Source organism: Sinohyriopsis cumingii, chromosome 3 (genome assembly GCF_028554795.1).
Source record: "Sinohyriopsis cumingii isolate HCF-2022 chromosome 3, ASM2855479v2, whole genome shotgun sequence".
Taxonomy (NCBI): Eukaryota; Metazoa; Mollusca; class Bivalvia; order Unionida; family Unionidae; genus Sinohyriopsis; species Sinohyriopsis cumingii.
In genome coordinates, this window is record NC_142963.1 from 79769309 (window position 1) to 79783393 (window position 14085).

The 14085-nt window shown below is 34.9% G+C and overlaps 1 protein-coding gene across 1 annotated transcript in view; it reads left to right on the forward strand.

Moving 5' to 3' along the window:
- Positions 1-5355: 5355 nt before the first annotated feature.
- Positions 5356-14085, forward strand: part of LOC149803177 (fat-like cadherin-related tumor suppressor homolog) — an 80257-nt gene continuing 71527 nt past the window's right edge. The window contains exon 1 of the mRNA XM_089952792.1: positions 5356-5536. Within this exon, the coding sequence (XP_089808918.1) occupies positions 5518-5536 (19 nt within the window). The 5' untranslated portion in view covers positions 5356-5517. The remainder of the gene's footprint in view (positions 5537-14085) is intronic.

Here is a 14085-nt window from a genome sequence, read left to right on the forward strand (position 1 = left end):
TCTAAACAATCTAAAAGTTCATTCTTAAATTATTTGTAAACTTCCGCGGTTATACCGTCCGATTATGATGATTTCCCTTTTTGTAAGCTATTAATTGCCTCTAAAATTTCTTTGTTAGTTATAAAATTTTCACACATATTCTTGTCATCTAATGATATTTGGTTATACATTGTTTCCTTTATATACCTATTTATTACCTCTTCATCTATATTTTGAGATTTATGTATCTCAGCAAAATATTGTCGTATACCTTCTAATATGTCATTTTTATTTTTATAACCGTTATCCTTAATTTCTATTAGATCTATCTTTTTGTTTTCTTCTCTTTTAACTTCTAGTCTTCTGTATATTCCCCTCCCTTTCTTGTATAGGTTTTCGTAATTTCCCGCCATTAATTTAATCCCTTGTGTAATTTCTTTTTCCATATCCTCCCATTGTTTAATTATTATTTTTTTCTGGCTCTGTTTGCGGTCTGTTAAGGGTCATAATTTCTGCGTGCTTTTCTTTTAACCATTGTTTTTGTATTATTTTTTTCTTTTTGTCTTACTATAGCATTTAGTTATCCGTTTTATTTCTTTTTTAATGTTTTCCCATTCTATCATTATATCTTCAGTGTTCTTGTTTCATCCTGCTTAGGTGCGTGCGAACAGTGCTCTCGTATACATCATCGAGCGCAAGAGCACTGTTCATCTTCCACACTCCATGTCCCCATTTAAGTGTGTTCGGAATTTTAGTCTCTAGGAGTACTAATTTGTGGTCTAAAATCTTTTCTTGTAGAATTTCGCAGTTTATTAGGGCATCAGTTTCACTTTCCTATATATAAAACATATCAATTCTACTTTCCTTATTATTGTCGTATTTATATGTGTAATCTCTCTTTTTTAATTCATAAATCTAAAAGAATCTGCAATATTATTTGTTTTTGTAAAGGTCCTAATCCATCTAAAAATGTTCCTGTTATTTTCCGTTAATCCTTCACTTTTATCTAGACCGGTAGTTACCCAGTTAAAGTCTCCGCCTAAAATGCAGGGATCCATGGCAAATTTTTGAATGTATCTGTTAAATTGTTTTATAAAGGTCGTGTTTTTTCTTGTGATACCAGGTGGTATGTATATGTTGAATATATTCCAGTTGTTTAGTTTTAGATGGACTAAGCGTCCTTGTAAGTCATTCGGTATTCCTATATTTTCAGGGTTTAGTCCCTTGGTGGTCTGCCACCCCAGCTTTTCTCTCTGTTGGGTGGTTACTAATGAAAACTAAAGGGTCTAAGTCCTCCTCTAATTTTTTCATGACATGTATCGTCATTCCGTACGTTTCTTGTATTAAAAGTACATCATATGTTTTGGCTTGTGCTGTAATACTTTCATTTTTATTATTTACACCATTTACATTCATAGTCAGGATTTTCAGATTTAGGTCCATCTTGACTCTGAAAAGGTGCTTAAGTTATATATTTAATTCTTACGTTATTGTTCAAAACAATTTTTGTACGTTCTATAAGATATTTAGATAGTCATTTAAGTTTTGATTTTGGTGGGTAGTTTTTCTCGCCCTGTATTCCTCTATGGTTAAAACTCTTTTTTTATCGTTTCTGTTGAGACTTACTGTCCTTTGTTATTTTTCTCTTGTTTCTTCCCTAGGTTCTCTTTCTCGTGGAGATTTACAGTCTTTAATGAGATCGGTGGTTTCTGCTTCGGGAGATGTTCTGGGTGTAGATGCCACTCTTTTTCTTTTTTGCGTTACCTTTTGCGTTTTGGCTGATTTGGGTGCTGTATTAGTTTCCACTTCTACTTGTTGTTCTATTGTCTCCTCTAACCTTGATATTTCCAGACTGGTTTGGTAATTTTCTTTTGTCTGTTCTAGGCTATTTGAGCTGTCTTCAAAGTTCGGCTCTTCTAATACAAAGAACGGTGCAGTTTTTTTCTCTACCAGTTTTGCTTCTCCTCTTTTCCTCTGGATTTTTCTTGCTCTTGCCTTTGCATTCTTTCTATCAGCTGAGCTGGTTTGGTCAGTTGATTCCCATTTAGTTTCGCCATTTATGGTTTGTATTTCCTTACCCATGTATGCCAGATCACCTTGGACCATTGTTAGGATTACGGATACAAGCGTTTGGAAAAGAAAAATTTATATGGAGAGACAAGGCTGTTTGAAGAGGGTTCTGATTTGCGGACCAGAAGTAAGACAAAGTTTGAGGAAAAGAAAAAGACCTATGCAATGCCCTCTATGTTAACGGAATAATGTTAACATAAACCCAAAGGCCCTTCTCAGGACCACTCATATGCCTCGAAAAGAAATTACTTTTTTGCCTCAAATTTGAAAGGAAAAGAAATGTTGTATAAGTGTCTATTGTCTGTGTTATCTTTGTACACCCCGCTCTTTACTCAGTACTGTGACGTCACTTCCCCTGGTTGCAACATTGTTACCAATCTCCCCTACCGAGACGTCAGACGCTATACAGACCCAACTATCCATCTTGACGCTATACAGTCCCAAAGGGGTCTGCAATGATAATTCCCATTGACGCTATAAATATAAACGCCATATCGTCCCATTGGGGGCCTGTAATGTATTTTCCCACTGACGCTATACCGTCCCACTTCACTACTATGGTTGTTTCTTTACAGCTGATAACTGGACATGTACCCGATATGCACCCAGATATAGTGAAGTTATGGGCCCCGATTTGCCGTCTCCATAGACTAATTTCCGCTGTAGATCCATGCCTATGAATACTAAGCGTCAATTCAATTTGATATGCATCTGCGCACAAGAGTTTACATGAGTTTAATTTTCAGCTATCTACTACCTATCAGATTTATTGCATTGATACAAAGTTATTTGCATTAGTGCAGGCTGTCTAGTAGATCAGAAAGTCGATGCTGTTGAGATCGAAATCTATGATTTATATCCTGATTGTGCAGTTACCAGAGCTATGGCAAAATGAGTTCTTAAGAACGAGGTTAATTAAGAAATTATTTCTCTGATACATTTATTAGTCAGTATTTTGATGAGGTCAATTTTGCTCCTGGTATAATCAATCAAGAGATATTGATCACAGTAATCTTTTTCTTACTACTCATTCTTTTCATTTTAATCAGAGTGACAAACGACAAACAATCAACGTCAAACATAAACAAAATCCTGAGATGTCCTGCCTTTTCAAAGCGCTATTAGTGAAACTGAAGTTGCACAAATACAAGTTTGTTATTTTGTGACAAATGGGTCGTTATGAGAAGATGACGACCACCTGAGGTACCTGCTGGTGAATGTAGTTTCGATGTCATATCGAGGGGGATATTCTTAGTCTTTCCCACGAAACTCCCTTGGCTGGTCAGTAAAGAGTCAGTAGGACTTATCACAAGATCTTGAATCAGTTTTAACGGCCGAAAATTAAAAGTGGTGCTTGTAAATACTATAGATCTTTTCACATTTGTCATGAAAATTAATTATATTTTTGTCTCTGCAAAGTTTTTTTTCTTCTGACTACAGTAAGATTGACATAATATACAGGATTCGAAGTAGACATCATAAGGTTCTTGAAATGCTACATATGCCTGCTTAGTGTAATGATTAAGTTATTTAAGTGTGGTGACCTTTATCAGGTCACGTAAAACTCTTGCTGTTAGTAAGTTACATCTCTGGGGACAAAGCGCTTGAAACATTTATGCTCTTTAGCAGCCACGTCATGAGAACAACGACAGGACTCTTACAAACCCTTTCCATCCCAGGCCTATCTGTCTCTATTAAAACTCTGACCAACGCATCCAACACCACAACTTGAAACGTCTACGTCTACTACTGCTGTTATTACTATTACTACTTTTGTTGCTGATACAACAACAACTACTACTACTACAACTAACATAACTATTACTATTCCTACAACTACTGGTGTTAATGCAACTGCTATTACTACTGCTATTAATACTACTGATGTAACTGAGTAGTCAACATGATACTGCTATTACTAAGATCCTATTACTACCACTACTTGTTGTTGTGGGGTTTAACGCCAATTTTCAGCACACGATAGGCTATACATGGCGGCCAGTATTAATGGTGCAGGAAAAACCCCGGAAAACTCCGGAAAGAACACCGACCCACGAGAAGCTACTGGAAAGCTTTCTCACATACCCACATTGGCTGAATCCGAGACTCGAACCCACGCAGACAGAGGTGAGATGGTAGTGATCCGTAACGGAGAGCGCTTTAGACCATTCGGCCACTTGGGACCCCACCACTACTTGTACTTCCACTGCAAAACTCATACTGCTTCTACTACTATTACTATTTCTTTCTAATATTATTTTCTCGAATATTCACATATACATGTATGAGACAAAGACTCGTCACTCCGGTTTAAACGAAGGAATTTTGTACAATTATTTATCGAGTTAATGAAAGAATTCGCCACACCTGATTTAATGATATCCTATCTGTATTTAACCTTTCATTCAAATCAGAAGTCAACAAGGTATTCTCAATCACATACGTACTTTCGATATTGCTCTTCCTGAAATAGGGCATGGATTACTTAGGAGAAATACTGTAAATGTGATAATAGATATATTTGACGTATGTCCAGTTTTACTTTTTAGGATTTAAATTTATCCAAAAAAAAGTTTCTGTTCAATGGTACATGTTTCAAAAAGGAAAATTTCCTCAAGCAATATGTTTAGCAGCGTTCAATTCATTAGAAACTTATATACAAATTGTTTGAAATAATTTGCTGTTTGTCATAAACGAGACTTGATACAGACAGACAGAAGTTCATATTCTGATGACCTCATAAATTCCTGGTCCACTTATTTTTAGTAACCTGTCAGATAAAACGTCGCATTTCATGTTATGGAAAGTTATCATTTGTAATGATATGTTCCGAATAACGTTTCTCGATTTTCAAAAACAAGTCACGTGTATGATCTGAAGTTCTTTTCTCACTCGATATGATTTTTTTTCTCATTTAGGTTATTTTTCAACATTTTGTTTGCTACATCTGTTATGTACATATTTTATGGATATGTAGAAGTAGAACCGGAGCGACTTTTCCTCATATCGACTAAATACTTGAATACACTGTCTTTCTAATCCTTTTGTATCCAATTATTATTCTTTTGATACAGCCTGGAGGGTATAGAAGGGGTTGGGGAAGCGACCAACACTCAGCAAAGCGAGATAAACGACTTCTTTTATATTTTATCACCTCCTATGTACATATTGTTATTATTATTATTATTATTATTATTATTATTATTATCCTCAACGGTCCCTCTTTATCATAACCGATAACATTACTCATCCCTCGTTCTTTTCGAGGCAGTTACGGGCATCGTTATCTAACGGACAACATTTACCTCGAGATAGCACGGTGATCATTGATCGGATTCCCCCGTCGTTTTAACATTACCCACCCAGATAAGGGGCAGAGTCATATGTAGAAGGATTAGACAAAAATGTGAATTTATTTCCTTAAATCAAAACATCTGTCCTGAAAGATTGTTTTACATTGACTAACACATGACATCTTTATTACCAGGTAAGAATTTATAATTATAATACTTACTATGTTTACCGTTCAGCTACCTGTTCGAAATTTGTCACTTTTGTGCATACATTGTAAGGATTGTCATCTCCGTAATCGTCAGATACATGACTTTTTATATTCTTAGCACCCTCTTTTTTCGATTTATGTTCTGTTTTACTGTTCAAGATTGGATGCGATCCTCCCCACTGCTCTGCAGTCCTCTATTATTATTATTATTAGTAGTAGTAGTAGTTGTAGTAGTGTTATTCTTGGTTCAATCACCCTATTGGGTTGTCAAGAATAACAGACACGGAGCTGTAACCAGACCACAATGCCGAGATCATTTTGGCACATGAAGTTTTCAAAATGTACTCATGATTAATTATGCTAGAAGAAAGTCCTTACAACTTGTGTGTTTGTTTCAATTTTATTTTATTTCATTTTTTTTCTTTTCTTCTGCGAATTAATGACCAATTCCATCGAATGTATAGCAGTATCTGCCTTGCTTGAGAAAGTGTACGAAGAGCATCGTATTTATTATTATTAATAATGAAATAAATGCCGTTATAACCAATTCTTTGACACTCAGATTAATCCCACCTGTTCTTTTTGTGTCCAACTTTAATTCAAGTCTGGTTTTTTAATGTATCTAGTTTTTGAATACAATACAATACAGTGCACAACGTTACATTAGGATAGTGGGGCCATTTTGAAGTTGCTGCTTCTTATGTCAAATGCCAATTCTTCATGTAGTAAAACTAGACTTTTCTTGAATTTCACCTGCAATTACTGTCGATCCTAAAACATCTTATTTGGAAGATAGTTTTAAGCACAAAATATACATTAATAGTTCAAACATTTCTTTTCTAAGAAATTCGTTTCATTTATGTTCGTATATCCATTTCATATGGTTCCCATCAGTGTTTACTGAGTTTAGAAGTCAAACAACTCTTTTTCACGATCGACATTGTAATTACTTGTAATTAATTTTGTATAACTAACTCAGAATCCAGACACATGTATTATTTCCGACTATTTGAACATCAGCACAAAGCTGATAACTTATTTACTACTTAAGGTCTTAAAATGTGTAAAAGAAATGAAGTGAAACCGACAACTTTAAGAAAATAAACAAATAATTTATTTGTTGAGAATAAAAGGTGAAGATTCAAAAGATACAGTATTGTATTCTCAAGTACATGTTAAATAAACCATAATGTCTTATGACAGGTCCAAAATGTTGCAATGTTTCGAATGAATTCCAATATTCTTGAATATCCTGACGTACTACAATGATGCAATCCGCTCTTTCTTTGAATGACTTCTCAATAACCCCAAAGTATATTTTCAATCCAAAAAGTCAATGAGCACTTTGTAATTCCAGTGGATAATTTCAATCCATAATTTTTCTCAATTAATATCTGAACACAGCAGTAACTAATTCCATAGACTGATCCTAAAACAGGAACATGATCTGTTTATATATATATATATATATATATATATATATATATATATATATATATATATATATATATATATATATATATATATATATATATATATATATATATAATGTTTCCTATGGTTATATATGTGAAAGTTTATGGTACAGATTGTTCAGTATTTCTGAATTCCGAAGACTGGTTAAACCAAGTTACTATAGCCATATTGGATTTCACTGTTTACATCCTCACTGTATGGGACAAGGACAACTAAATTGATTGAATAATTGCCTGGAGTATATGTACCAAACTACTCCTGTAGCATATGTATATAATCGTTTTGTTTCTGTCTCCCAGGAGTGTGAATGATGAGATTTAAGTCATTTATTTTCTCTTCGATTGCATGAGATCGAACAAATTAGGCCTGAGGGGTGGGTAAATTACCCAGAACTATGTCATCAGTCTGTAATCTTCTTTCCTTTGGACTTCTCTCATACATTAATTTCATTTTGACTGAGTAGAGTGAAGATTTTTTTCTTCCTACTTCACATGCATTAAATAATTTATATTTAGTATCGTAGACATAGTCAAGAAGACTAATCTTGGAATCTTCATTTAAAACTATATTCTTCGTTAGTAATTTCAATAATCCTCGGATTGTCTGTCAAAAAATTAGTTCAAACAGACTAAAACCTAATGATTCCTGAAATGATTCCCTAGCAGCAAACAACAGTACATATCCCAACCCATTTTTGTATCAAACATGACCGAATCATATTCTTCAATATTTTATGCAATCTTTCCAAAAACACCTGACCTTCAGGGTGATAGGCAGAAGATTTTAACTGTTGGGTGCCTAATTCATGCATGACATGTTTGAAAATTCCAGACATAAATTTTGACCGTTGATATGACTGGACAAATTTGTGAAAGCCAACAAGTCTAAAAACCTTTATCTAAGCTTTTAATACGGTTATAATTTTAATATTCCTCAATGGAATTTCCTCTGAAAATCTTGTGGATGTAAACATAATGGTCTGCAACTATTGGTTGCCTGAGCCGTTGAAAGGAAAGGGAGCGAGACAGGCTACCATTAGTTTGTTAAATGCTTTGTCAAAAGCAGGAATATGTTGCAGATAAGCCTTTGGTATCGTCTGATTTGGTGTTTTCTACCATTTGACAATTGTGACAAAATTTACAGTGCTTAGAAAGCTCACGTTTAATTTGCGGCCAATAAAATTGATTGAAGACTTTTTGATAAGTCACATTGTCTCCTAAATGACCCGCCAACTGAGTTTTATGGACTAGACTAAGAATGTCCATTTCGATATAACATTGGAACTAAAATCTGATTCTCTGACCACTCGTCACCAGCGGGTACCTCAGGTGGTCTCCATCTCCATTTTCTCATAAAGACTCCGTTTATCATAAAATATAAAAACGGTTACTTGTATGGTTTTAGCTTCATTAAAACCCCTTTAAAACAAACAAGTTTCAAGAGTCTGTCCCTTTTCGACAACGTGTGATTGTCTTTTCTCGCCCTGATTAGGGTAGAGAGAATAAGTAGGATAAAGACGATCAGTGTGATCAACATCTATTGACTGATCAATACTATAAGCAAAATTGACCTCATGAGAAGACTGACCAATAAAAGTGTCAGTTAAGGGAATAATTTCTTCATCAGCATCATTATCAAGAGCTCTTTTTGTCATAGCTCTGGTAACTGCAAAAGTAGGGTTTCATTCTTAATCGAATCAACATTTTGATCCAAACAAGGCTTGTCAGGTACAAGTGGCTTAAACAGGACCTTATCTCCAGCTAGGTCTTTGCCTAGTAATAAATGCATACGCTCAGTAGGTACAGAAGCCATTGCTTCGACAACCACGGATCCTGAGACTCGGTCTGGTGACAAACTGATACGATGGAGATTAACTTTAACAAAGCTAAACTCTACGCCTTTAAATATGAACACTTTCCCTAGAAAGAAACCTTAAATAAAGACAAAGTACCCAATAGCAAAGACACTGAGATTCTCCTGTTTTCCTTGATATTTTAATAGGGATAGGCTTGGCAGAATCACCGATAAGTAACATATAACCTTTCGACATGACTGGTTCATAATTCTCCATAATAAAACTAGACTGGGGTTTATTTGACCCAACTAATGTATTGCTTTCAATCCAAAGCCGTGATCTATATCTCTTTGAAGCAAGAACATTTCGAATATCTCGGTCTCTATGATGGTTGGATATTGTTCAATCTATAGCAGAGTACCTTTTCTTTTACATTAAGAGAGTACCTTTTCTTTTACATTAAGAGAGTACCTTTTCTTTTACATTAAGAGCACGTTGGAAGAGATATGGATTTCTGACCAGTTTTATGAAAAGTTTGATTTCTAATGTTCTTCCAGACTGAGATTTGGAAGTGTTCGTATGAGACTAGATGATTTATATCCAAAACACTGCTGAGAGGAAGACATATTGACAAGTGAAGGGATAATCATCAGCAGTGCGAGTAGTATTTTCCAAAGTTTCAACGTTTGCTCATCATGATAGGTCCTGACATCACTATGGATGCAATTCTTAACTTAATATAAGTTGACTGAAGTTATTATCAACCCTCATGGCTGAGCACCACCTATCAAATAGTTGATCTTTTTTCCTTGCAAGTTCGAAATGGTTTGTCCGATTTCTTTTCTACATTTCCTAAACCTTTATCGATATCCCTCAGGTACCACCTAATAACTCTTCAAGATATTTTCATTAACCACATTATGATAAGTTCTCTGTTGGAACAATGTGAACTGCAGACTTCACAAATTTGTCAATAAGCACACTTTGAAATAACAGTCAATATTCTTTCGACCATTTTAAGTTTTCAGCAATTTTCTGAAGGTGAGGAAAGTATTTATCTACTTTTTTCCTTCTTAAAAAAGGGAGTAATCTAATATTTCTTGTAACATCAAAACTTGAATTTGTTTGTAAAGAGGGGGTGTGCCCCGTCTACCAGATGTAATTGTTTTATGTTGCAGTTTCCTTTCTTCTCTCACTCTTTCCCTTTGTAACGGCCTCTCTTCTTTTTATCTCTTAGTTTGCATTTCTTTCCCTCCTCTGCATCTGCATTTGTATTTCACTTTCTTCTTATTTCTCTCTCTCCTTTTCCTTTTTTGAATTCCCTTTTGCATCATTTCTTTCTGTAGCTGAAGCTTTGTTAATCCAGGTCCATCTGGTTAATTAGCAGTAATTCCTTTAATTTCATATAAAAGTCAGAAATAAATTTACCAATCAGAACCATGGCAATATCATTCAAAATTTTCTTTCCCACCAAAATTCTAAACCAAAATTATATTTTGCTCTTATTTTGTTAAAAACGCTTTCGCTTCAGAAAGATCATAATATCTGGCAATTTCACCCAACTCGTCCCTTTCAAGGACTCTAACCCTTCCTGGGTAGGATATGAAACAAAGTTCACGACGTTAGATGATATGATCAGTGCCAGCTGGTTTCACTAAAGACGTCTCAATTAAAGTCTTTACCAGGGACAATTAAAATTCAGAAATAAAGTCAATTTACATTTTAAAGACAATTTTTAATATCTCTGAAATGCAATAAAGAAATTCGGATCACTGAAGATCCCAATTTAAAGTCAATTTACATTTTAAAGACAATTTTTAATATCTCGGAAATGCAATAAAGAAATTCGGATCACTGACGATCCCAATTTCTGTTTCGAATATAAGTCTTAAATATGTAACAGAAATGAAGTGAAATCAACAATTATAATTAACCCTCGGTCGATATTAAGTTCATGTATTAATTTAGTTTTTCATGTCCGATACGATATCAATATATATATAACAATCCCAGGAACATATCCCATGGGTCATAAATAACTTTGGTTATATTGTCAGCCACACAATCGTTTATGCCCTAGATGTGCATGCTAAAGTATATATGTAGTAGAAACTAGCGGAGGGGTTCAATTCTAGACCAAGGAACTTAGCCCCTTTTTCATAACTTGTAAACTATTGAGTTATCCGGCTTATAAACATATGTGCACTTAATGGGCATTAAAAGTAAATACAAACATGATGCAGCTGACATTGGTCCCGTGGTTCGTCCTTATTACCGAGGGACTACGTGTCTTTGTCATATCATGGAAACAATTTAGATTCCCACCATGTACTCATGTCATATATATCGGGCGTGGAAAGACAAATACACACCCAACTGAAAAGACAAATGCAGACCCAACAGAAAAGGCAAATGCACACACACACATGCACACACATGCGCACACACACACACACACACACACACTTGAGATTCCCACTATGTACTCATGTATATACGAATCAGGCGTAAAAAGGAAATGCACTCACCCAACCAATGTTTACTCTTAAGAAACGTAGTTCTTATTCAAAATGCTCGAACACTGAAGATCGAGGTTAAGTTGAGGAAACGTGAGGGTTAGGGGTTGGATAGATATTTAAGCAACATACAGAATTCTAGTGCAAATAGTTCGATGTCTAAAACAGTTGGAATGGCGCAGAACTGAGTATCGCCGTAATCGATGATGTAACTTGCAAATCGTTTAATTGGTCCGTTTACTGAAAATGACCGATCTTCGACATTTCAGTAATCTGGACATTATTAGCTGGACATCAACCAGGTTTGGTGTAATTAAATAGTGAGTTTGATTTTCAGCTTCTGGTCACTTCTCCATTTACAGGAGTTCTGGTTCATGATTGCCTGTTGTCGAGATCTGGATTTCTCCAGCGTGACTTTATTAGTTATAGTAGGATTGATTCAGATATATGTAATAAACTGTTAAAGAAAAGTTTCTAACTATCCTGAGAGCTTTCGACTCTCACTGAAGCAAAATTACAAAACACAGACAAAGAAGACAGACAATAAACACAAAAGAGAGCGTTGAATATACATCTTTACATGATTACGGTACTGTTTTAAAACTGTGGATATCACGTCTTATTGGTTCGTATACTTTGTTATTGGTCAAAATATGAGATCAATTAAGAGACATGTGAAATGCCTGATGGGGAAACTGACTGCATGTATTCGGAAACCCTTAGATAAGGAAATGGCCCACAAAAACCATAATCTTGCACCCATTGCGAAGATTTGTGTTAAGCATTGCTAGCAGTCCATACAAGTTGGATAGGTTCCCATGGGTATCATCAAGGGTCATCTTTCCTTGCGAAATCCCCACGGGTACGATAAACAGTCCCAGATCTTGTGAATAAACAATGAAACAAATTGTATGCACGTTGCTCTTGGTATTAAGTGTAATAAGTAAGTTCAACGAATATGCTACATTTGTTTACACAAACATGTAGGATGATTCACAGATAAATCTATAAAATGGAACATGAACATATCTGCACAAACGCAATAATAGAGCTGTTATAATATATACTGCGTATTGCATTTATACTGCACTCTTCATTATGTTGACATGGCTCCACAGAATAAGGAAACACTACCAGTGTAGTGTTGTCTTATAGGTTAAAGTGTATCACAGGACTGATCTTGCACACTCTCACACAATATAGTAAATAATTATGGAAATATTAAGACATTAAAAAACCCATGATACATACATAGACATGTGCAAGCTACATTAACAAACAATACTTAATAATATATCTTCTGAACTTGTGTGTGATAATTCCTCTAATACATATATTGACATAGGCAAAAACTGCATAGATTGCACGAGGATAAAGAACAAACAAAAATGGAAATCTAAAATATGTAAACATAAAAGAATAAAAAACTGAAAGGAATACACCTCGTGTTACAATATCTATACAGAAGCAGGATATATTTGCTTTACCGACACAATTTTCACAACGGAGTAGAAAAAATGTAGATCGAAGACTTGCGAAAATTGAAAGATATGCGTACATAAGGCCTAAACACACTGGGATACACCAAGTCCTTTTGTGAGTAAAATGAGCATCATATGTTACAAATGGTGGTTTGAAAAAGAAAACAGTACATACAAGATCTGATAGACGGTCAGAATGTATTATTTATGTTGAGTGTTTAGAGATAAGAATGTATGTGTGAGATAATCTTCAAGAATGTAATTTTCTTGATCCGTTTAACCCTGGTGTACCGCTAGTTTCCTAAGCAATATGAATCATTTAAAAGGTTTCGTCGACAGATAGGAGATTTCAAGGCATTTTATTACAGATACGTGTAAATTTTCTGCTTTTAAATATTAAGTAGAGCCAGGAATTTAAAAAGAGGGCCTCTGGATGCGGTTTAAATGTATTGTCAAACTGCTCAGACAGGACCAATAGTACATTTAGAGGCGGAAAGTATAACTGATCTCTGGGATATGTTGTGTTTAAGCATATGATAATGAATTATGACGAGTCTTTGATAATTACGATGTGTTGAACTTTAAAAACATGGTGCCATTTGAATGATGAGTAGGAAAGCAGCTCGCCTATGAAAAAAGTCATTCAAAGACCATTAGGAAAATTGCACTGAATATATTTTTTTAAAATCTAGTTGAAGCAAGAACCCCGATACAAGTCTTCAGTGTTATCAATGTTGAAGGAAGAATATGGCGACTGTTTTCTACCTGAGGTTTAGTCTAGAGTAAATCAACCAATAATTTCCTGGTGATAAATGTTTTGGCTGGGTCCGGCATAGTTTAGGTTCATCCACCTTCAAAGGGTATAAGTTATTAGCAATGAGGTTATGCTTGTTTCATGCCCAAGCAAAACTTGAATTGAATGCTGGATATTGTATTTTTGCGAATAAGGGCCATAATGTGTTGATATTAAGAGCACTGTTGCTTGCAATATGGCAATGTTGTCAGAAAGAGAGGAGGATATTATTGTTTTATCCTATGGTGTTCCCATAGTTACACTGCCATTGGAGTAATGTTGAGCAATAAAAAGAATTATATGATATCGTTTAAATGGCGTGCCCATGCACGGGAAAACCGTTGGGGCTGAATAGGGCACCACAAACCTTGGCATGCACTGTATCTGTAAAATAGATTGTACGTGTAGAGAAATTAAAAGTTGCCTCGAGAATGTTTTCAGCTGAACATACATGGTACAATGAAATCATTTCA